The sequence below is a fragment of the Uloborus diversus genome, chromosome 2 (genome assembly GCF_026930045.1).
Source record: "Uloborus diversus isolate 005 chromosome 2, Udiv.v.3.1, whole genome shotgun sequence".
Classification (NCBI taxonomy): domain Eukaryota; kingdom Metazoa; phylum Arthropoda; class Arachnida; order Araneae; family Uloboridae; genus Uloborus; species Uloborus diversus.
Genome location: NC_072732.1, coordinates 37084617 through 37110426, shown reverse-complemented (window position 1 = coordinate 37110426; position 25810 = coordinate 37084617). Strand labels below are relative to the sequence as shown.

The 25810-nt window shown below is 30.0% G+C and overlaps 1 protein-coding gene across 1 annotated transcript in view; it reads right to left on the bottom strand.

Annotated features, from left to right (window-relative positions):
- LOC129235220 (titin-like) overlaps nt 1-25810 on the bottom strand; it is a 70202-nt gene that overhangs the window by 19536 nt on the left and 24856 nt on the right. Inside the window, exons 6-12 of the mRNA XM_054868926.1 lie at nt 24629-24922; nt 20495-20785; nt 15750-16040; nt 11245-11535; nt 7427-7720; nt 3842-4132; nt 1399-1695 (exon numbers count right to left, since the gene is read on the bottom strand). Coding sequence (XP_054724901.1) covers nt 1399-1695; nt 3842-4132; nt 7427-7720; nt 11245-11535; nt 15750-16040; nt 20495-20785; nt 24629-24922 — 2049 coding nt within the window. The remainder of the gene's footprint in view (nt 1-1398; nt 1696-3841; nt 4133-7426; nt 7721-11244; nt 11536-15749; nt 16041-20494; nt 20786-24628; nt 24923-25810) is intronic.

Below are 25810 nucleotides of genomic sequence, written 5' to 3'. Positions count from 1 at the left end.
AAAATTCTTTAACGTTTAACAAACAACCAGTTTTTCACAAGCACTTAAAAAAAAATGTTTTCACTCACAAATAAAAAAAATATCTAAAACGAACATGATTTACGCCCGATTTTCAACGCAAGTGCATGTTACTACCAACATGAAACCCCAGCATTGATGCACCCATACATAATTTTACTATCTGATTAAATGTGCGACGATTATGATTATTTTAGTCACTACAGTTACAGTTAAGAAGATAGCATTACGATAATCTTTACTAATAATAAAGCTGAAAGTCTGTCCGAAGGATGTCTGGATGTCTGCGACGCGCATAGCGCCTAGACCGTTCATCCGATTTTCATGAAATTTAGCATAAAGTTAGTTTGTAGCATGGGGGTGTGCACCTCGAAGCGATTTTTCGAAAATTCGATGTGGTTCTTTTTCTATTCCAATTTTATATATATATATATATATATATATATATATATGGTTGAAGCACTTATCTTCATCCCATCATGTTTTGTTCGTGTCATTTGTTTTGAAAACCAATATAGAAACTAAAAGCATTTAAAACTAAAGCATTTCAAACTAAAAACATTTCAAAGCAGAAAAAAATTAACTCATACGTTGGAAATTGTAAGTTTTAGTAACAACCTAAGCATCTGTATTACATAACATACAATGAAATTAAAATACTATTATATTTATTGAAAAAGGTCGTAAAAAAGTGACTGAAATGAAAAATAATACTTAAGATAAATTTAAACTATAGTCACTGTTGAATATCTTTCAGTATTATAATTTAAGGTAATATACAGACACAACGAAGTGTTTTGTTCGAACAAAAAAATTTCATTCGCCTAAATCGAAATGAAATAAACCCTGGCAAAGAAGCATGGTTCAAAAGGAGGTACGATACAGTGGTTACTTACAGTTACTCTTTTCGTTTTTTTCCTTTTTACTTTTTGTCGTGAAAACTCTTGAGCCCATGAAGCATTAGGGCGCAAACCTTATAGTCATCCAATTTGTCGCTTTCCATGAATTTTTAAAGTATGGCTAGGACTTTTTGGACCCCTGTACATTCCTAAGAAAGTCTATGACACATTTTGAAATGCGACAACAATCTTGCGCACTTTATTGATGGTACGTAGCATAATTGCATTTCTTTTTTGCAGAATGACAGCGTAAATTTTTTTTAATAAATCGTTCCGTATTTTATTTACATCTCTTTACGATGTTTTTCGGCATCAGAACTTACAAAATAGTTCATATCGTGTTAATAAATCCTTAATAATACATAAAGGCGCTAAGCATGTAAATCTTACATGTTAAGAGTAAAACAATTCAAATCAATAATTTTTGACGTGAATGCACAACAAGACCATTTAAAAACAAGAAATAAGACCACAAAAATACCTTTTACAAGTACGACATCGAACTTTTCATCAGAACCAGCATCGTTACGGACTTTGCAAGAGTAATTACCATTGCTTTCGGCACCTAATTTTGAAATAGTTAAAGCAGATGTATACTCATCAATTGTGTGTGAAGCTATTCCCAGATTGGGTAAATTTTTTATAATACTTCCGTCTTTCAACCACATAAAACTGAAAGGTGGGTCTCCTCGAGATACAAAACATATTATTCCAATTCTTTCACCCAGTACGATGTTTCCATTCACCCGAATAGGAGCAATTTCGGGACTCTTCAAACCTAAAATAAATAAATAAATAATGATAATTTTCAAATAGAAAAGGAATAAAAATTTATGCCTGAAATTTGCATAAAAGTTTTGACAACCTACATGCAAAGCCATTGTTAATCCAAACCTAACCCCGGAAAACTTGGTGGTTATAAACTAGATTATGACCAGCGTAAAAATATAGTCGTTGGTCGATTTTGTAATACTGAGCTAAAGCCTCAAAGTTCACCAACTCTCTAGTGCCGCAACAACTTTTCCCAAGGACATAGTAAAAATTTAAGGAAAACCGGACAAAAAGGTTTAGATTTCAGATTTAGAATTATCAAAAAAACATATACTTGTTTATTTCAATCTGATCTGCCATTTATTCATTTAATAAACTAAGCAAAAAACACAAATAAACCAAGCCTAAATTAAAAACTAAGCTTCACAGTCGTATGACGGGCTCCCAAGCTTTAACAGCGAATTGCTCAGAGTAGGTAAGGTTTTGTTTGCCTTAGAACCTTGTGTTTATTTCTTGAATCTGAAAAAAAAATATCAAGAAAAAGGAAGCAGCTGTTCACTATTTTCAAAATTGTACATTTTGATGCGGAACGACCTAGCAATGTCTTGTCTAATTAAAGAGAGCAAAACATATGGTAAATATATCTATTTTATTATGCTTTTATCTATGACAGAAAAATTCTTTGATGATTTTTCTTGCCCAGCTCTAAAAAAAATGCAAATTAACAAAATAGATACATTAAAAAAAGAGGGCACAAATTTAAAATAAAAAATAAATTGCATCGCTAAATAACTGAGTAAGCCTTCATTAAAGAAAAGTTAGTATTTAAAAAAGAATAAGTATTAATGAAACAAGTACTTTTTGTAACACGACCCTTTTAGTGAAATATATTAATACACAATATTTTTTTAAGTTACGTCATATTTAGTTAAAAAAAAAAAAGATACAACTTAAATTACACATCATACACTTATCAATTTATGCATTTAGTGAATGTTTATTTGAGTACCTTATTTAGAAAGTGGCATAAAAACTGCAAATATGATGCTGGTAAATTGAAAAGGTATTATATGAAAGTACAATTGTTTCCTTCTCTACGACAATGATACTTAAATATAATTTCAACGTTATTTAACATCTTTGAAATAAAGTGAAACTGCCACAAAAAAGGGTAATTGAATGTATAAAACAATGCAAAATATTCAGTTGGTGAACCGTCGACAATTGCAAACATTTGAACTAAAAAAATGTTTTTTTGTGAGGAAAAAATCCATTTTTTAAGAATTAGATTTCATGTTTTTGTTTTATTTTGCTACATCTAGAGGAAATGAAACAATCCCATGAAATATTAAAGCAAGAAATGGAAATAGATCTCAGCTCTATAATTAACAAATGTTGGGCATTTTTTCATGATAGGCAAATATTGATTTTTGTGTACAATTTACTTTAAACATTTGTTTGATTGTATTTGAATTAATCCCAAACGTAAACATAAAAAAAACATTGTTTTTCTCAGAAAATAAAAATTTTATTGAGTTAAAACAATAACTATCTAAAATACTTAAAGCATCAACATAGTGGAAATATAACTTTCATATATAAAATTAAGGACGCTAACGCATAATACATTTATGCATGAGACTTTTTAGGAAATATTTATACTAAAACGTAAGTCTATATTTTGAAATCTTAGACGCATGAAAAAAAGAAAAACTAATAAACAAACATGAAATGCTTACCTGTCGTAGAAGTAAGAACAGCCAGTAGCGAAAAAAAGCAAAGCAATCTTGGCATGTTTGATACTGGAGAACTAATACAGTTGAATTAAACAGATAATAATAAACGCATTAAGTTGTTAGCGGTTCCCATTTACATTTGAATAAAACTTAGCTCAATGCATGAAAATAGTCTACAATACTAACTGAGGATTCAGTGGACGAATGCTATACGCTTCAATCTAAAATGAAAAAGTGAGACACTAGCGCCACATTGTGTGAGAGATTCGAAACAGAAATTCTTGATATTTATTCTTCTGCTTTTGGACAATATTGTTATAATCGTTATAGTTTTGATTTCTCTTTCTGCATAATTATGCAAAAAAAAAAAAAAAAAAGGCATAAAATACGTCAAGAAAAGAAGGTAAAATTAATTGCCTTTAATACGAAGAACATCGTTTTTTTCATCCGTGCCAACATTATTCCTAACTCTGCACGTGTAATTTCCATTACTCTCAGCGTCGAGTTTAGGAATTGTTAATGTGGATATGTAACCATCCACGCTTGCGATCGAAAAGTCTTGGCTAGTTTTGAGCTCCATCCCATCTTTTAACCAAGTAAAAGAAAATGGTGGTTCCCCATCAATCACAGCACAAGTAACAACAGTCCGTTTTCCAAATCTCAATTCACCAGCGAAATGAAAAGGTTTTACATCAGGTTTGATTGATCCTGAAAAATAAAGGTTACCCCTTAAATACCAGCAAATGGAACACAACGAAATCGAAAAATGTACATAACATAGAAATGTAAAAACACCGCATATGTATGAAACTACTGTATATGAATTTTCTAAATGCCTTAGAAAAAAATACAGCTGATATTTTAATACGGGAAGAGAAATATCCACATAACATTTTAAAACTTCGAATTTGTAATAAAAAGCTACATATTCGTACATTTTTTGAGTAAAATTGGAAAAATTTCTACACTGAAGCTTTTATTAAACCAGACCCTATTAAACCGGACTTTTGACAATCCGGTCATTAAGGTGTACATTCAGTAGAAAAAAAAGGCAAGTTGGTGCACAATAATGTATTCTTGCGAACCGAATTCGACATTCAAAAAAATTTCTTTTATATCGTTTTTTATTTCATTCCCTTGAAGTACTTTTTTTTCTGTGTACAGTAGTTTATGCACCTTGGTTAAATGTATATAAAATTTTATTTAATCTGTACTATATCATCAATCTCAGAATTAATGGGTTCTACTATCATTGAAAAAAAATGAGGGAATTCATTTTTTAAACATTTTAATACCTATTCATTGTTTTAACCATTTGTTATTTAAAAAAATACTTTAACAATTAAACGGCAGCGTGTGCTGACTAAAGAAAAAAAAAGAAAAAATATACAGTTGTAAAATTAAATTATAATGAATTAGTTTTTTAAAACATTTTAAAAATTCTTCACTGTCTTAAAAATTTGTTACTTAAAAAAAAAAAAAAAAATACAATAGCGTGTGCTGCAGTTTAAAAATATTTAGGCCTTGTTCAGTAGAGCGCAATGTCGTCTGTAATATTCTCTACTGCTCATTTGCATATGCAAAAACTTTACGTAGTACCATTTAATAAATGGAATTTTAATAATAAACAAAATGCCTGCTTTCTTTCAATATTGAAAAATCTAATTCCGCACCGGTGCTACATATACGAGTAAAATTTTAAAATAAACTAAACTAAAAAATGTAAAAACTATACATTTAGAAGAAAGGTGCGGTGATCATCCCATAATCCAAACTTCAATTTTAATCATCAATCAAACGCCTTAAAAAATAGCGTATATCCCATGTTAATTTATACTGTGTCCTATAGTAACAATTTAAAATTATGTAAAAATCCTTTTTATTAATATTAATTTTCAAAATATACAGATTAAATCAGAAATCACTGAATTATTAAATTAAAGAATCCGAAGCGTAATGTTTAGTTGTGAAAAAGCAAAATTAACATTTTTTGAGGTATTTTATAAATGAAATTTTCTATCATTATGTTTTTTTATGATGATTTATGTCGTGCGGAAAGCCGAGTTTTCACTTTCGTATGAGGAAATTTGTTTTAGTTCCAAAAAGTAACAATGATTTTGGATGAATACAAATTAAATAAATGACAAAAAAAAAAAAATCACTATTCAATATGAGACTGTGAATGGGTTTTTAAATTATACTTGTGCAGTAAAAAAATTAGCCAATATTTGATTCAAATTAGTATCAATTACTTTGCCCTTTTAAATTTTTTTTCTATTAAAATAAAAATTGAATTAAACTTGACATAATTGTTTTAGAGGCACGCAAAAACTTTTGGGTAAGGTATTGCAAGCAATAAAAAAACAAAATCATCTTTGGAAATATGGAGGAAAAAAGGTTGAGATTTAGAAAAAATGTTAAATTCAACATTCCAAACGAGCTTACATACGTATTTTGTAGTATTTATTAGTTGTAGTCAAATTAGAAGCTGACGTTTGCAAAAAAGATATTCAAAACACAGTATTTCCTAAATTTAAAGAAATGAGATCCAGTTTCAGAAGAAATAGTAGGCGAGTGTTACTGAAAGGGCAAAGAAGAAAAAAAAAAAAAAAACCTGCCTTTAAAGATTTTGAAGGCAATGTAGAAATTCACCAACATAATAATGCGCACTTGGATATAGAAACAAGAATTTTGATAAATGATTCAGAATTAAATAAGAATCTAAAAAAATTAAAAAGGTTGCAATAAATTTCGTCTTGTTGATCAAAACGTATACACATATACACTCAAAAAATGTAATACCTCTAATACGTACCTGATGTTACAAGGGCATTCAAATACAGCACGCTGTAAAACAGGAGTCTGTATACATCGTTCATTCTTTAAAATGGAAGCTTTGTACTATTTTCAAGAGCACGATTAGCAACTACAGTTATTAAAAGTATAGGAAATAGTAGAAAGAAACACACACAGAGATTTAACTAATGCGAAGAGAGATTCCCAATGAAGCTACAAGCATCATCAAAACTAGAACATACCGGAGCACTAGCGCCACATAGTGAAAAAAAATCGAAAGAAAAATAAAACTGATCATAAAGTGAGATCTATATAATCTTTAATTTAAAACGAGTACGTTTTTACATAAATATTTCAAAATGTACTCCAAATTTGAAAAAAAATAATGTCTGTGTAAAGCAAAACAAAATTAGAAACTATAACACTAAAAAGAAAACGGCACTAAAGATCAGTTACATAATTATGCATAGAATAGCTCAAATTGAGCTATTTTAATTTATAAATTTAAGCATACATTTTAAGCACATACTATTTCAAAATATGTTTAAAAACTTAACTTCTTCTCCTGAGTTTCTAGTTATCAATTATATGTCGTCGTAAACACAACGAATGCAACTACAGCACATAAATAATAACTCATTCATTAGGTATTACACAATTGAGGCAGTGAGAAGCAAAGGGATGCAAGTGGACTATTTAAAATTTCGAGAAAAACGCGTTTAAAGATCAGATCCTAGGTAGGCTTTCATTGATTTTTTTTTCTAAATCATGTTATACAGCATATACCAGGGCTACTAGTACAATCTCTTTCCCTAAGACAGAGGAAAGGTTCACCTACCATTTGTACTGGTTATCTCCAAATTTTTAATTTTTCCATTAAAAATTTGGAGTTAATTTGGATTTAATTGCGTCCCTTTGCTTCTCACTACCTCAATTGAAGTTTCAGTATTTTTAGAACAAAATGTGAAGAGTAAGAAGAGTTTTATCAATTACTATTTTCAAACATATTACAAATTCATATTCTTTCCATAGACACCGTAAACTTTGCATTTTTCCGTATCCAGTTTTCTTTTTTTTTTAAAACAATTTTAGCACATTAAAATACTATATGTTGTAATTCAACATCATGATATGAATTTCTTACCGGTTTCATTAACACTGAATGTTATGTTCAAATCTTAAAACAAAACATGAATGTGAACTTACTCCTCATTAACAGAGCTTCAGAATGCTCAGCGCTACCTGCTGCATTCGAAACACGACAAGTGTAGTTTCCATTATCGGATGATCCCAGTTTTAGGATAACAAGATTAGAAACGAAAATATCTTCTTGGGTACGTATAACGATATTATTGTTTTGCCGAATTTCAACATTGTCTTTCAACCAACGAAAAACAAATGGTGGCTCTCCATCGATGACAGAACAGCTGAGTGAAGTTCTTCGGCCGGCCTTAAGTTCACCAGAGAAGTGAAACGGCTTGATTTCAGGTACTTTTTGACCTGGAAAGATACTAATATTTAGTTTAGCAACTACATGCTACCCTATACATACAAAACTTGATGGATACGTCAGAGTATAAAGAAGATTTTATGAAGGTTGATCTCCTAGTGTAGTACTCTGAAATGTTGATGCACGTATTGAAGGGACTTAATTTCTAAGAAGAAAAGGGGTTGGATAAATAAGATTTCATAAATAAGAAATTAAAAAAATCACCGAAAAAGAAAATCGCATGAGCTAAGCTCCGCACTTCTCATGAACTTTCCTGCAAATATAGCCGTAATTTAAAAATTATGGACTAAAGATAAAAGAGCAGTTAGATTTTTTATTCACTATTTGATGGTCCATCAACACATTTGCATTTGATGGGTTAACTTGAAGAGATTTTGACAATGCTTTAGTTTCTAAAATTCATCTCGTATATAAATCAACATTCCTCCATCATATCTTGTAAATAGTATGCTAACGTCAGAAAATATTTTTGTTTGAAAATGCTTATTTATGTGAACGGGACTCTATCTTCAATAAAGTTGCAGCAGTATAGTTTTAATTTTTTTTCCTGGATCAATTGATCAAGGCTATTACTGGCTTAAGAGCCATTAAGCTGACAGTATCCCAGGTACTGTCAGATGTCTACCTATTGCCTGAAATGAAGAACTGCCTGTTTAGTTGTCTGCGGGAGGAAACGCAAATTAACTCTTTGTTACAAATTGTTTAAAAGAGACAGCCGTGACCTAAGTTTTGAATGCAAATTTAAAACACGTGCTTCAGTCAAATCACCCAAATGCATGAAGCTATCTAGAGCCGAAATGGCTTGAAACACTACGCATGCTAACAGCTAGTACAACAGCTCCTCAGGAAATCTTGAAGATATTTTCTTTATAAAGGAAAATTCTAGAGTATCTGTAATTAACAAATTACTTTACCCAGCATCAACGTATTTTGTTCATCTTAAAGTTCAGTTATTCTTCCATTTGTTATGGAATTTTTATTTCAATATGATTTCGAATTCTCATGCAATAACAGTAAGAAATAAGATAGAAGACATTTAGATGTCGTACGATTTGACACGAGAAGAAGAAAATTATGATATAAGTATAGCACTAGAAATTTAAAGTTAACTAATAAATAGCATACTAAGATATTTTTAGCATGTACTCCCTATGTTCTTCAAAATGATCTTTTATTGCCTTATTGTTCTCAATCATTATGTTTTTAGAATTTCAAGAAAAAATGAAGAAAGCTTGAAACTAGAATGCCGACTTTCGTACTTAATAGAAAACGCATATTGATTTAAAAAGAAAAAACTTTGAAATTTTAGACAAAGCATTCTTAGTTAGGTTTGAACATTATTTTCTAGGGAAAAATAGTTCATGTTTTATGTTTAATATGTGTTTATTTTAAAATGAAAAATTAAAATTTTCTAAGCTATTTGATTTTGACGCTTAAGAGCTTTTACATTGAATACAATGATATATTGCCGTGCTAAGCACAAAAGTTGTATCTGCATTTGAGATCAAAATGAGAAACTGTTTAAGTATTTACGCCTTCATATATTTGATTCGGATTTCCTTTTTTCAGAAATTGTTTTAAAAATTTCACATTCAGAAGTGGTCATAAAACATAGTACATATGTATAATATGTTTTAAATAACCACCTCGTGCAATGACTCAATTTTAATAAGGGCATATACGACTTTTGTGCTCAGTACGGCAGTATGATGAAAGTGTAAGTTCCGGAAAAAAATTCTCGGGAGCAGTTCAATGACGGATATTCTGTTTGGCATTTATTTTTAAATGAGAAAAAATGAGTCATTTGCATTTATTAAGAGACAAAATTCATAATGGGACCAGAAATGACTGTTTCTGGAATGGTAAAGGAAAAATATTTGAAATATATGACCTAAAATGTCAAGAATATGCATACTTTTCACTCATCGATGTTTTTATCATTTATGAAACCATACTTAATACTGACGATACAATATGCATTTCAAAGTTACTTTTATCAAAAAAGAATCAACATCATCATCATTTTTGCTAAATATTACCGACAAAAGAAATATAAAAAAATAAAATCAAGGAATGCGAATAAAACGCGAAAGTATAGGGAAAAAATATAATATGTATAAACCAACTAAATCAATTGTGGAAAAAAGGGTAGAAAAATACTTACCTCCTATACAATGGATGCCGACCATCACTAACGTTGTCGTCAGAAGATTCCATTTCATACTTAGAATTTATGCTATGAAAAAGTTGCAACTTTGCTTAATGAGAATTTCTATATAGAATTTTAGCTGGTTGGTGAAGCTAACAAACTACAAGATAGAATCGAGCTGTAATAGCGTTGAATTTACTTTACAAGCTTTGTATATTATAAGAGATCCCATGGAAGACTAGCGCCACACAGTGTCAGGAAATAAAACCAAACTTCAAAAGTTGTTACTTTATGATTTCAGCTTTAAGATAGAACTTTATATTAAGTTGCATTAAAATCCAAACAGCACAGTATGGATATAATAAAAGTCACCCTGTTAAGACCTACGCAGTGCTTTTTCCAATAAACGTCATTGAAACATTGCATATAGTTTATAGGTGTTAAGAGAAAAAGAAACATGTAATAGAAAATTCTAGTTTTTTTTTTTTTAGGAAAGTTTTTTTTTTTTTTGAGAGTTCTTTGCTTTTTTCCAATTGAAATTTTCACCGCCAATTTGCTGCAACCTCTTTGTTCTACTGCTAAACGCACTACAACTGGGTTTGAACATGTAATTGGAAAGTTTATCTAACTCATTCTGCGAACAAATAAGGATTTAAAGTGTGTTCTTTCCCTTTGTTAGTAAATAATTTCGAAATGAAAGGATTGTTTTACTTAATTGCGTAATCGTTTGTCAAACATTAATACTTAAAAGAATATCAGCACATCCGCAGGAGAGAAGAATACAAGCAAAGAACCTCATACGGAACTATAATGTTCATGTAACATCAACTGTTCTCGATGTGAAAAAAGTCAATCATTGCTATAAATACGTAAAAGTAAAAAAAATAAAGATGAAACACAAAATCAGTAAATCTGATAATGGGAAATGCATATACACACTTAAGATTATTATGAGCAGTATCTAAATTAAAAGAAATAATTAACATAAATTGCATCATTATATAATACAATTGAGTGGAATCATTCAATTCTACACATTTGTTGAAATAAAAAATGTATTTGATACGGGATAGAACATCAATTAATAGGAATCTGAAGAAAAAAGTGATCCCTACCACTACAAGACTGAAAAAGTCAATGAAACAAAATATTAAACATAAAAATGTTAATCATGAAAAACAAGCACGCATTGTTATTCGTTTTTTAAAATAAAATAATATTCATAAGTTGTTCTGTCAGTCATTGTAGAAAATATTAACTATGAATAATAAGTAAAAATATATTTTTATAACGTGAAATATTAACCAAAGCAACTGCTGGGAAAATAACTCTTTGTTCTTATTGTTTGAAAATGGAAGAACATACCTTTAACTGAGAGCAGAGCGGATTTTTCGTCGTGTCCATACTTGTTAGTAACTCTACAAGAATAATTGCCATTGCTATTCACTCCAATTTTCTGAAGGGCAAGATTCAGGGTGAAATCATCCACCTTGCGAATGGATATGTTCGACCCATCCGAAAGAAGAATGCCATTTTTGAACCAAGAAATCTCAAAAGGTGGATCTCCATCAATTATGGCACACGAAACAGAAGCTCTCATCCCCAAGTTAATTTCGCCAGAAAAGTGGAAAGGGTTAATCTTTGGAGCAGTTTGGTCTGTGAAAGCAAAACCGTATGGAAAAATGAGTCAGAGTTGAAATTATCTACAAGATTTGTAGTACCACCAACCCTCCATTTTCCCGTACAATTATTGACTCGAAATTGATGCCCTGTAAATTGAGATTTTGACAGGTAAAGTAATTAACTAGAGTTATTTATTTGAACTGGTCAATGCAGTTTTCAATTAATAAATATGTCATTTGATGGCTTTTAAGACAACAATAGAAAGATAATAGGATTGACAACACAACTGTGAAGTAAAATCGTTGCCTTAGGTCCGGACTAACGTAAGTCTAAGAATGGCGAGTTTCAGGCTTCTGTACAAGCATTGTGTATAGCATCCTACTCTGAATTGAGCCATAACAGCGTAGTTTTATAAAACCTTTTCCTTTGTAATTTTTTACCAGCGTTACAAGTGCGCGAGTCCCAACCTTTGCATGCACCAATCAAGGTTATTTTAGCTTTCCCGAAAATTAGTTATGATTTACGTTAGTCTTCGAGGTACAGAAATTATTTATGTAAGTTATTTATTTAATATCAGCGAAAACTCGAACTAAGAATTTTTTATTGTTTACCATAAATGTTTACCTATACTAGATTTCACCCACGAATAAGTCACTTACTCTAATTTTCTTCTACTGTAAAAACATAATTCCAATTTGAATTGATTTTTGAAAGAAACTTAGAGGAAATAACTTGGAGGAATGATGATTGGGAATTTTGAGGAGCCGATTGCTTTTAATTAAACAACTCAAATTAAACTATTTGTTACAAAAGAAGAACCTTGTAGTATATGGTTTGATTAACTTTTCTCCAAAGGGTCAAAACGTTAAACTATTTTTGAAAGACAAACTTAAACGACCAAAAGTTTCATAAGCTGAGAAATATGTTTCAGAACATGAGCATGTTTTTTCGGACGAAGTAAAAATGTTTTAATTTCTATAAGTATGGGAAATGAATTCTACAGCTATGTAACATTAAAAATAGCGATTCTTGGATTTTCGTGTTCATTAAACTTACAAAAGTCTTTCAAATTTCATAATACAAGTGTTATTTCTAATTTATAAAGAATAGATACATTTCGGAATATTCTAAATTTATATTTAATTCTATTTAGCGTTTTGAGGTCTGACATTTAAAATTTTTTTATTCATTTTCAAATTACAGATTACATGTTATTAGAGCACATGATATATAAGAATCACGAGGCCAAATATTCATACGTTCAACGAAATTAATTTTCTACCCGATAAAAAAAAATTACTGAAAAAGCATGCATTGCTGTAGAGATAATAAAGGCATTTTATAACAACTAAACTTGCGTTAAACTAAATACAGATTTCGTGTTTCATTTTATGGTTCATTTTTTGACTATAAATCAACAATTGTTTAGCTAATCTATTTGCAAAAAGGAAAATGCATACAAATTCTTTTCATAAATGATTTGCGTACTTTTATAATTTAACGTGATAAAATAATTCAAGCTTCTTTTATTTTTGGGGATGTTATGTATGATTTCGTACAGGTAGGTGTTAGTGATTTTATATGAAAGGAGAAGTTTTTAGGTAGAAAAAGTCCATTCAGCGCGTTGAGTTAACCTCATATGGAAGTTATGGAGAAACTTCCATAATACACAGGTGACTTTTTTTTTTTAATTTCGCTTTCATAAAACCTTTAACAAACACTTGTATTACAGTATATTTGAATCACTGGTCACTTAAAAAAATAAAACAAAATTCAAAATTAATTCTTGTAAAAGATACGCGGTGATAAAATTCTTCGCATTCAGACATGACCAGGTACTGAGTATGCTGCATTATAAAACAATGATTTTTAACTGACAATGAGTTTTAGGGTAACACTGAGTAATTCAGTAAGTAACAGCATAGTAATTCAACATAAAATGAATTACTATGCCAAATTAAACAATGTATTTAACTCATGAAAAGTATGAATTCATGTATTTCGTATATATCACAAAATATACTTACCCGATGATACGAGAACGAGAAGTAACGATAGCAAAATGCAAATTTTGTGAAAAACCAAATCCGCCATTGCAGTTTGTTTTTCATTCAGGGGTAATAAATCAGTTATACATCATAGAAAGGATGAGTCCGATAGAAGTATCACACTTCTTTCAACGCAAGTCAATAAATAGAGTACACAAAATGGTGTTTCCGAGATCTGTAAAATCTGGTCACACATTAGACATTTTGTAGGACACTAGCGCCACATAGGAGCGTAAAATGAAAAAAGAAACGAAGGTAATAAAATAATTTGATGTTTTTAGTCTGTGATAAAATATTAGTAATCTAAATTCATACAGTAGCAAAATTACGTTTTTGTGTACAATAAACAAAGTTCCAAAAATTAACAATAATGCTGAATACAGCCGTGCAATAGCTGTGGTTATAAAGTATATTTTATGATATAAAATGCTCACCTTTTCGAGGTGACTGCTTAAGTTTAAGTAAATATTCATAAACTTACGTAACAAACGAAATTTATTTTTAATTAAATCAGAGTTGTATTATGAAGAACAAGTAGCCGAGACACAAAGTTCGAATTAGTATTTCGTTTCACAGACGTTACCCCATTCAAAAACCAAGTACGCATCAGAAAGAATGGAATTTATTTTACTGTTTCACATGAAAGCATACGTATAAGCAACAATTCAATTTTAAAATATAAAGTTGCATTCTTAAGATCATAAAAACGAACCTATGTTTTGATCTTGAATATATTAAAACATAATTACTGAAAAATTCTTTACAAAGGTACTAGCCTTTTGAAAAAAAGGCATGTGACAAATGCGATATAGCAGAAGCTCTAGTTTAGTCTTCAATATTAGTCTTTAAAATGAGCTTTGTCAAATTTTGCACTTAGAAATTAAACACTTTATATCTTTAAGAATGAATATCTGTGTTTTTTGTCCTGAAGTCACACAACAATGATTTCAAAACCAATCCAGAAAATAAAAATAACAAATAAAAAGTCCATGTGAAATTTTTATAGAAAAAAGTGTAAACTATGTGTTACATCGTATTGAAGAGAAACCTTCAAGTGTTTCGAAGAGGAACAATTTTATAAACAAATTTAATTTTTAGTTCGTAGAAATAGCATTATATTCACATAATCACGGCTTATTCAAAAATTATTAAAGATTTTCTTTAAATGACTAATGCACAACGTTTTGACACAACTTACGCAAAAAATACATTTAAAAAGTCACGAACACTGAAAAAAAAAATTAATATACAGTTTAAATAAAGGTGACCTTCAATCAACTTCCTTGCAATATGTTGAAGATAAAACACATTAAGATGCAGGAGAAAAATCAATTTATACATTGCATGCAATTTTTTTCTCACATGTACGAGTTAAATCTTCATCAAGAAAGCACAATACATTATCACATCACCGAGCTGTACTCCAAGCAGATACGGACAAACTAGTGTTCATTTAATTCGTTGAATTTTTATTTAAACAGACTTGAATGTGATCGAGTGTTAGTATAAGATTCAAAGTTGGAAAGTAGGTGTTTTGGCAAAGGTTTAAGATACATTTTGTATGAAGTTACAGAATGCAGTTTGAACATTAATCTACTATAAGTGACGATTATAAACACTCCTTTGTTTTTCATACATGTAATTTCTAAAATTTGAAACATAAAAAACGCTTAAATGATTCTATTTAAAAGCATAAACTAAAAGATGTTTTCGCTTATAATATACTCAAAACGGTAAAGTAAGTACACAGGTTTTTCGGGATGTACTTTATACAAGTTGTACGTTATACTTGTACTTTATACAGGTGAACACAGGTGTAACAGGTGTTCAACGGTTAAATTGGGCGAAGGTGAACACTTTTTGAACAAATATTATTGTAAGTTACTTAATACATTACAAGAATACTACATGGTTATAATACATGAAGGATTGGAGCTTAAGTGACATAAATGATCATCAGTTCATAAGAATATCTTGAAGAATCAACATAATTAGGTATCCATATTAAGTATCTAATATGGAAAAAAAAGAACGCATCTAAAGTCAGCAGTATAGAGACTCGTTGTAGGAAATTAAGAATCATTAGTACAACACGCATTAGAATAAATAGAATAATCAAAACATGGTTAAATTAATGAGAGATAAAAGCAATTTTTTGTGTTAATATATGATATTTAAAAAAATGCAAAATAGTCGTACCTTTCATACTCAGTTCATCTGAGTACTCATCTTCACCTCCAGAATTCGATACTTTACACGTGTATTTACCGTTACTTGTAGGTCCTAAATTTTTAATGATTAGATTAGACGTGAATTCATCGATAGACTTGACAGAAATGTCTCTATGTTCCAAAAGTTTTACTCCATCTTTAAACCAGGAAAACTCGAAGGGGGGTTCTCCACCGATGACTGCGCACATCACAGCTGCTCGCATACCAGTTTCGAGATCAGAAGAAAAGTGAAAAGCCTTGATTTTAGGTTTTTTCACACCTATTAAAATCATAAGAACTTCATCGTAATTCCATGCAGATAGATTTTAATCTATACACTTTATGATCAATTAAAAATATATCAAATTCCGCAAATTACAGTGAAGAGACATTTTGCGGTTCAGTTTCGAATTGCTTTAGATTAATGACTCATCTGAATTTCTATAAAAGTATGGGATAAAATCCCGATTCCGAGTTTCATTTAATTTTATAACTTACTGCGTTTTGTTCGTACAGATATTCGTACATTTACTCTTTATCCCGAGTTAAATAGTAATTAAAGTAAAAAATAGTAAGTAAGTAGTAAATGATTTATAAAAGTAGTTTCAAAAAGTAGCTGAGTTGTCAGATGCAAAATCGTTTAATTCGTTAATAAATTAGTTTCTATAGCTTAAAAAGTTATGATCCATGCATCGATCGTCATTTAACTTAGAATTTGGGATGGGTTTTAGACGTCCGAAACTGGCTTAAGACAGCACAGGTGGTTTTTACCGTCCAAAATTGTCTAAAACTGTCCGAAAGTGCCCTTAACTGCCCAAAAGTATACTAAAGCTAAAGGGGTGTAATGTAATCAATTTGTATTTACAGCAATATTTGTAATGCATGAATATAAATAATAATAAGTTTTAATGAATGAGTATTTGGTAATATTTTTCTCTGAAAAGTTCATTTAAGAAATATTTTGCATAAAAAAAACTATCAATAACTCTATTACATAAAAACTTCCTTTAGTAAGAGTTGGTAGTGATATGAAAATGAACTCACAACACTACTATGACAACTGATTTCATTTCCATTTATAACTCTAAGAAAGGAATGTTATTCAATCTGTAATAGGTGCAAAAAAAAAGCTTAATTTTTTAATTGGTTTCTGCATATAAGTTATAAATGATGTTTTAACGAAAATTCTTTTTAAAACTTGGATAAACAAACAATAAATTGATGATTAAATATATGCATTTAAGTTTTAAAACTTGTGCAATGTCTTTCTTTAATTCATAATTGCAATGTAAAACATTCTGTAACTACAATAAACAAAAACTGAACTATTGGCATTATCTTTAAGCAGTTCGGTGATAATTAAGTTTTAGATCATGAAACAGCACCATAGTCAAGAGAAGAAAATCTACACAAAGCTGTAAAGAAATTGTCATTTACTGCAAGTAGTCAATTATTGCACTAAAGTTTGAACACTTTCATTTGCACATATGCATAAATGTCGAAAAATTTGGTTATGGAAAAAGAAAAAAACTCATGCGTAGAAATGGAAATTTTTAATGAAGTATTCAAATTCTATGTAACTAGATTAGAATCAGCTGTATAAATAAGTTATACATGCATATATATTTATACTTGAAAATTCACAATGAATAAGTACTCATTGTAAAACATTACTTTGAAACACATTTTATTCTGACTTAGATATTTCCTCACAAAATAAAATTTCTCCAAAAACGTATTTTCGGACACTTTCGGGTAGTTTTAGACACAGCGGTTTGGGCAAGGATGGATGACGGAAAACATCAGTATTTACCGTGGTTTTTACCGTAGAGTCCGAAACTTGCCAACCATTCTGCTTAGAATGTTTCCTTAAATATTAAATACCATTACTGTAGTATTGTTATTATTTCTATTTTTGTCTGAGCTAATATTGCATTACTTTTGTAGCAGTAGAACCAGAAATACTTTGCTGAGAAAAAGAGTGCGAGAAAAGTTGTACACTTAAAAAACAGTTAATTATGGAAAACGTCAATGTTTTTTCTTCAATAGTAATGTAACTTTGAGATGGCACATTTTTAGCAAACAAGAGCAGGAATAAAATACGGATACTTCTAACAAATATATCTTTCATTTTTCAGATTCTAAACTTTCTTTAAAATATTCAAATGTAATTGGACTTTGAAAATACGCATATATTAACTTAAATTATTAAATCCTATTTGCAGCAGTATATTCATTAATTTGCCAAAAGCTGCATTAGACCATCACGGATATCAGCAATTCCGTCTTATAGTAAGAAAAAATGGTTTCTTTCCCCGTTTTGACTAGTAACTAAATCACTACGGTTCTGATACTTATGAGTTATTTCATTTGAACGACAAGCGATTACACTACATGTTGTTACAAGAATAAAGCGCTTGCTGATAAAAAATGGTTCACCTTTTTGCGAGAGAAATAATTTTAAAATAGAAAAGTAGTACTCGAAAACCATTGAGGTAGAATTTCGGAATGTAGTTTAGCAATAAAAATTTGGTTTATACAAAAGGGTTTTCAGTAATATCACACATGCTTACCTGCGATTGGCAGAGGGACAGTCAGAATGCTCACAAGAAAGCAATAACACAACATCCGACGAATCATTTTCACTACTTATGTCTATTCCAATGTTGAAAATCGAATTAAAACTTCTGCAGAAAAAAATGGTGTATAAAGTATCAGTTTGAACACCAGTTAACATCGGAGGAATTGTTCAAGGAAAGTTCAACAGAGCAGTTTGATGTAGCATTAGGAATTAGTTTGCTACGTATAACATATAACGACGCCTTGTTCTTTACATGTTAAAGTCTCTGTTATGGGAAGTTAGCGCCACACAGTGAGAGAAAATAAAAACAAAAATTTAATGCAGTATGTGCTGAAAAAGAATTAAAAATTATCCCCTATGATACTAGGAAATATGTTAAAGCAATCTTTTAGAAGAAATCGAACATTAAAAGAATTTTACTTTAACATTGTTTCATAAATCTCGGCACAATAAAGATTCATCTAATGTTTGCTCATTGTAGAATATCGTTTCATACGCAACGTCGAGTAACCAATAATTTTATACTTATGTAAAAATATTTTGGGAAACCAACATAGTATAAAATATCTATTCATCAACATGCCAGTGAAGTAATAGGATTTCTGAAAGATAAATGATTTCAGTCATTATCAATAAAAGTATTAACATAGTCAACCTTAAATATTTTTATGTTACAATGATGTATGCGCTTTGTAATATTTAAACAGTAATAAGCACGTTTTAACAGAAAAAATAAAGTATAATTTTAACAGTAATAGAAAGAGAAATGAAATATAAATTACAAACATTTAAAATCAACGCACAACATGCGGTTTGAAATATTTATGTATTTTTTAGATTATTGAATACACTTTGAGCTAATTTTAGAGATATTTTTGACAGAAATGAACTAAAATTTTCCATGCACAAATACTATCAATCCCGGCTCTTGCATGTAACTATTCTTTTTTATTCCCTTTTCAAGAAAAGACTTGTAGTGGTAATATCTTTTTCGGAAAGAAGAAAAATACTTTCAAATTATGTAACAAGGAGATTAACATATTTGATCCATATGTGTAATGACACGGTCTTCGACTGTAATAGGATTCAATCAAAAAAGTTAGCACATTGAAATAAAATGACGGACGCAGAAAAAATATACAGATAATAATGCCATAGAATAAAAATATGTTTGATCAAAATAGAAATCAATTACAGTAACAAGAATTCGCTTACGTTAGAAATAATTTCAAGCAGTATAAATATATTGAAGGATATGATTGGTAGTTAAAGATCGCTGATGAAATCATATTTATACGAAATAAAGGGTGACTTCAGCGGTGTGTTCCCAATCTGTTCTCAAATGTGTTCCCAAGTTTGAATTTAAGATCTTTAGCGGGACATTTTTGTAACCAATTCGGAGCATATTTTAGAACACTGCTTATAAACGAAGCACATTCGGAGCACATTTTAGTGCACATTCAGACAACTGGAACACTTTTTCTGAATTGTACAAAAAGTGCTCCAAACACCTTTTCAAAAAGTTAGTATCCAAGAAATAAAACAGATGCGAATGCCATTAAATAACACATAATTTCTTTATCTGGCAAACATAATAATAATAATAATATATATATATATAAACGTGCTTTATCAACAAAGCTACGAAAATTAGTCTTGTAAAGATATTTTTATTTATAATTTCATACCGAAGTTATTCCCGTTAAAAATGAGATGAACAAAAGCTCACATTTTTCAAAATTAAAAGACACTGAAGTGAGCATATTCTTTCCCATAACTGTAATTTTACATATTAATTATTTTATGACAAAAAACCTAGGAACTGTCGGATAGCTAAAGAAATGTCTGTTGGTAAAATGTCTTGAAATGAAAATTATGTTTTCATAAGATAAAATATTGTCCTAAATATAGAAGAAACTGGTGTTCTAAACAAGTAAAATTAATGTAACATTTTTATGTAAGAAAATCAAATGATGTAGTTTTGGAAAATTAGATTAAACCAAAAGAATTTACATAAGTTTAAAATAATTTTTAGCATGATAAAGTATCAATTGATACAATTATATAAAGTATTTCACACATTATCACAAAAGTTACTCAGTTTATTACTCAGTTTTGAACCCTTCCAAATATTTTTAATTAAAAGAACATACCCTTAACTGATAGTACAGCAGATTTCTCATCGTGTCCATACTTGTTAGTAACTTTGCAAGAATAATTGCCATTGCTATTCACTCCTACTTTCTGAATAGCAAGATTCAACGTAAACTCATCGAATTTTCGAATGGCTGTGTTAGGTTCATCCGAAAGAGGAATGCCATTTTTGAACCAAAAGAATTCAAAAGGTGGATCGCCGTCAATTATGGCACACGAAACAGAAGCTCTCATTCCCAAGTTAATTTCACCAGAAAAGTGGAAAGGGTTGATCTTTGGAGCAATTTTATCTGTGAAAAAAAGAGTTTCTGGTATGAAATGAGAATTTTACAATGTTCCAAGACATTAACGTACCATAATAAATCTAACTAATCATTTTTACAGGCATTTGATGCAACAGAAAAACTACGGTAAAATTATGACAACTGAAATATTACAATTTGAAAGCATATTTAATATTAGTTAGAAACTCGTTTAAACAGTGAGATGGTGATATAGAAAATTTACTATTTGTTCGTAAATTTCAGTACGATTGCTGAACGCATACTTGCTAAAAGAATAAACGTTATTTTTTAAAAAGCTCTAAATCATATTTATTAAGAGCATGGAATTGAAGCGTACATTTTTAGGACTGAGATAAAATTAATTCTTATTTGAGGTTTATTGTCTGCCTTTGAAACTTTGAGAACTATCAAACCAGAATTTGGTGAAATTGATTGCATTATAGCTAGGCTACCTAGTTAGTTTTAGCTAGTTACGTAGTTAGTTGCGTTTAGTACCTTTGATTCAAAAAGGGCACTAAAAATTATTTTTATGTCGCACTGAAAAAGGAGGTGCCAACTTGCTGCCTACAAAGCATGGTGTTTGACTATAGTTGGTATTTACTAGCGTAGCGTGTTACACATCAATGTAATAAATTACGCACCATCCTTAAAACAGCAAACTAACAGCATCTTTATTTGCTTTTAATACAACATGCCACAAAAGTCTTGATTGTGTAGATTTAAGAAACATAGTTGAAGTGCATCAAGTTTCATAGAGGGTTGTTTTCGTATTTTTCACTATGTTTAATAATGAATTTGTATTCATAATTCTTCATGCAGACAACGAAACAAATTTTTATTTTTTGTAATATTAAGTACTTTCTATTCCTATCAAGTGCTCTCTCAAACTGTTTTATGAAAAAAAATCAAAATCCTGGAATTTATGTTAAACAGAAGTGTGTGCATGGTGAAAATTCTTCCAAATGAATAATGAAAACGTTGTACAAATAGATCATTAAGATTGAAGAATGATTATCTTAACAGATGAAACATTTAAATGACATATTTTTACTGATTTTATACCGTGATCTATTGACGAGGTAACTGGTTAACGATTCATTTTTTCTGTCTCAATATTTTTGAAGACTAAAAGAAACGTGTTTTAAGTAAGTGTATTTCTTGAAAACAAAAGATTTTTACGCATATTACCCTCAATACTCAATTCTCCCGTTAAAACTATATGCAGTTTTTGAAATATGAGTTTTAATCGCGGAAGAGTGAACTACGTTTAACGAAACTCATTTATTCTGATTGCTCATTTGACTCTGTTTGGAGCGTAAGAGTTTAGAAATATTCACGTATTTTCATTCCTTCTAAATAAACAACAGTTCGGACAATGAAACAAATACGTAATGAACAAAATCAAAGGCATAACTGAATGATCATATTAATTGTTAACTCACTAATTAAAAATCCACATTTAAATGTTCCATAAATACAATATTTTAAATTAATTTACATAGTCAAACATAATATATTTAAAGCAAAAAATGCATACCTGATGCAATGGCAAGAAGCACTGATAAAAAGATGCAAATCTGGTGAAGAATAAAAACTGCCCTCATTGTTACTTTTTCATGCAGGAGTAACAAATTGGCAATGATTTAGCACGTATCAATTTCCAACGAAGTACAACACTCCTTCGGACGCATAAAGAATGGCGTGTACAAAATGGTTTTTCAGAGGTACTGTAAAATCTGACCAGACATTACATTTTGTAGGATACTAGCGCCACATAGGAGCAGAAAAAGGAACAAGAAACGTAGCTGTAAAATTTAATTTGTGCTTCACACAAAACTTAGTGTCATAAATAAATACAAAACAGTGTCACAACTAAATACAATGATTATTTACACAGATAATCAGAAACTAATCAAAAACCCGTTTAAATGTATTTTGAGTAGTAAGTGCAAAAAGCTAAACTTACATAATAAGTTAGAATTTATGATTTTTGAATCAAAATTGAAAATACTTGGGTCTAATTTGAATGCTCAAAGTTTGATTCGATTTCTCCAGTTACGTCTAAGTGATTTGTGACTTTTTTAACCAAAATTTGTTGATACTTAAAAAGCAGGTAAGAAGACATGTGTTAACTTATTCGATGTTTCCCTTCTTAATTTGAAACTTTTTTTGTGATTCTTTTTATATCTGTTAAAACTGTTTAAAAAATTTTCTCTTCCCCAAAATAAATTATAAAATCTTTAAGTAACTATTTTGTTTTTGTTCTTGCTTGTATTGCGTTTCAGGTTGTACTACACACAAGGTATTATCACATTGGCCGCAATTTTTTACAAATATATTTCGATGCATTTTTCGATCGTAAAATTATTTGAATGTTCATGAAAACTTCCTTCAAAACAAACATGAATAGGACGGATCGTGAATAAGAAGGGATAGGAAGAGCTGGACTTTGAATATCACTCACTGTGTGCAAAAAACGTTTACAATTCCAAGAAAATTGAAATGACAGAATTACACACGTAAATACTTTTCGCTTCAATTCACATGGTTAGGTAAAAAAAAAAAAGAAATTAAGTTCCAAAATTTGAAAATGTTGTTTCACGTACACTTTGTCTCAAAATTAATAAAAAAATTTATAGGTTTTTACTTAATAAAAATAAATACAAATGAAAAAAAAAAAAACATAATGAAATGTGATACAGTTAAGATTTCTGTGTAAGTGTAGGTGAAATTACATTCAGTTTAATCAATTCACATAAAATGTACGTAGTTGGAGATACATGTAACTGAAACCTTTGATTCAGTAAGATTACTTTCGGAAAATTGCTATATTACTGTGTTACACCTTATAGTAAACGCATAGAGGAAATAATACGCACATAAAAAGTAACCTGCGATATTATATGCACTGGATCGTTAAAAAATGAATATACCTCGGTTCAAACATAATAGGTTTAAAAACTTAAACTTCAGGAACGTATGAGAACTCTCATGATAATAGCATTTAATAAAATATATCTTGAGAACCAAGTTCTAATAACTATAATAATTGGAGTTTTAATACAGGATGGAAAAATATTCTCAAAGAGTTCTTTTCCATAAAACTGCCAAATCCACATGCATTTAACTGGAAGTGCATTTCAGACAGGGTAACCAGAAGGGTCACATTCGAAATTTACTAAGCTTCAAAGTAAAACCATGAAAAACTCGTTACCTTTATAAGAATTTGAAGCTTATCACAAGCTACATTTACGTGCTGTAGTACTTTTGCCTAAAAAATATTTTCTGGCCGACCATAATGAATTTCTCATCATGACTCATTTCTTTTACATTCAAAACGGCGTTCCTTGTAATTCCAAAACACGTATCTGCAGTAATCTGCGATTTGTGCTACTTGATGTTGTTATTTCTTGTTTTACTTTTTTGTACAAAGGTACTTAACTCGTAATGAATTCATTAAAATGTATCAATTTTTTAAAGGAACAAAATTTCCTAAGTTTGATGCAAACAGACTTTACTCGTGGATTAGTATAAATAACTAATTGGAACAAAACTACATACATGGAACAAAAACACCTAAAAAAAATAGTGCAAGAAGGTACTCATTAAGACAATTTCAGTTTAGCACACTATGATGGTGACAACTTCTCTCCAGGTATCATCACAGCTTCACTTCCTACCCAATGGAAATTAACGATTAATTTCCCATAAAAATTATTAACAGCGTAAAATTTCATGCTTTGTCCCTAAATTTCTTGGAATGACACAAATATCAGTTTGCGAAAGACAAAAGACAGTAAATTACATGATTATCTCAATTCATTCTAACCATCTGCTTGAATTTCTCACCTTTCATAAGCAACTTTTCGGAATGTGCATCGCTTCCCGCGGAGTTGGATACACGACAAGTGTAATTTCCGTTGTCATCAGGAGCTAATTTAGTAATGATCAAATTTGAAACGTAAATATCGTCTTGAGTTCGAACGATGATTCGTTGATTTTGTTTGACATCAGAGCCATCTTTCATCCAGTGGAAAGTGAATGGTGGATCACCATCTACGACGGAACAGGTGAGAGTCACCCTTTTTCCAGACTTCAACTCACCGGAAAAATGAAAAGGTTTTATTTCTGGAAGTTTCATGCCTGGAAAAATTAATATGTATGTGAGACATACTAACACACGTTTTTCCTTTCTGAAGTCACTTCGATTGCTTTATTAGTTATGCTATTATTTGGACTGAAATTTTGAGACTTAGCTTTAAAAATCAAAGGCGAAATCGACGAATAAGAACGGAAAAGCTACAGCCGTTGTTAAATCATGTTCATATTTAATCATAATTTTAAGATAAAACCTTTTTTTTTGTTATTTTTAAGGACAACAAATGCTTTATAGTTCTCATCCGATTTGTAAAAACGAATATTTTCAACAAAGGAGCGAGCTTTTAAACATAATTTTAAACATTGTTACGCAGCTGAATTTAAAATAAATTTTTGCTAATAAACGTACCTACTTAACTTAGCAGAAAATAAGTTCTGTAGTATAATGCAAATACTTTATGGAATTTTAGATTTTATCATTTTTAAATGATAGTGTAGAGAAAAATTGAACCTGCTTATATTAATCAAACGTAATTAATTTCTTCGTTTGAACATTATTATTTTGTTAGCAATTTCCAGTTTTAAAAAAACTTATATTCAAATATCTATATATAAACAGAAGTAGAATTTATAAATAAGTACAGTGAAGCCTGTGTAAGTTGACCACTTGCGGTGCACTACTACTTTAGTGGTCAACTTAAACAGGTGGTCAACTTACAGAGGTTGATTTATATGATAAGGGATAATTCCGTGCCTGAAAAAAGCGGGCAACTTAGACAGGTGGCAACTTACAAGGGTGGTCAACTTCACAGGTTTTACTGTATGATGTGGTTTCTGCCAATCCTTTCCTATTGGCTGGGAAGAAATAACTTATTTTCAACTTGCGTGTTTAGGAGCGGAACTACTTTCGCTTTATAATATTTTCATTAAAAT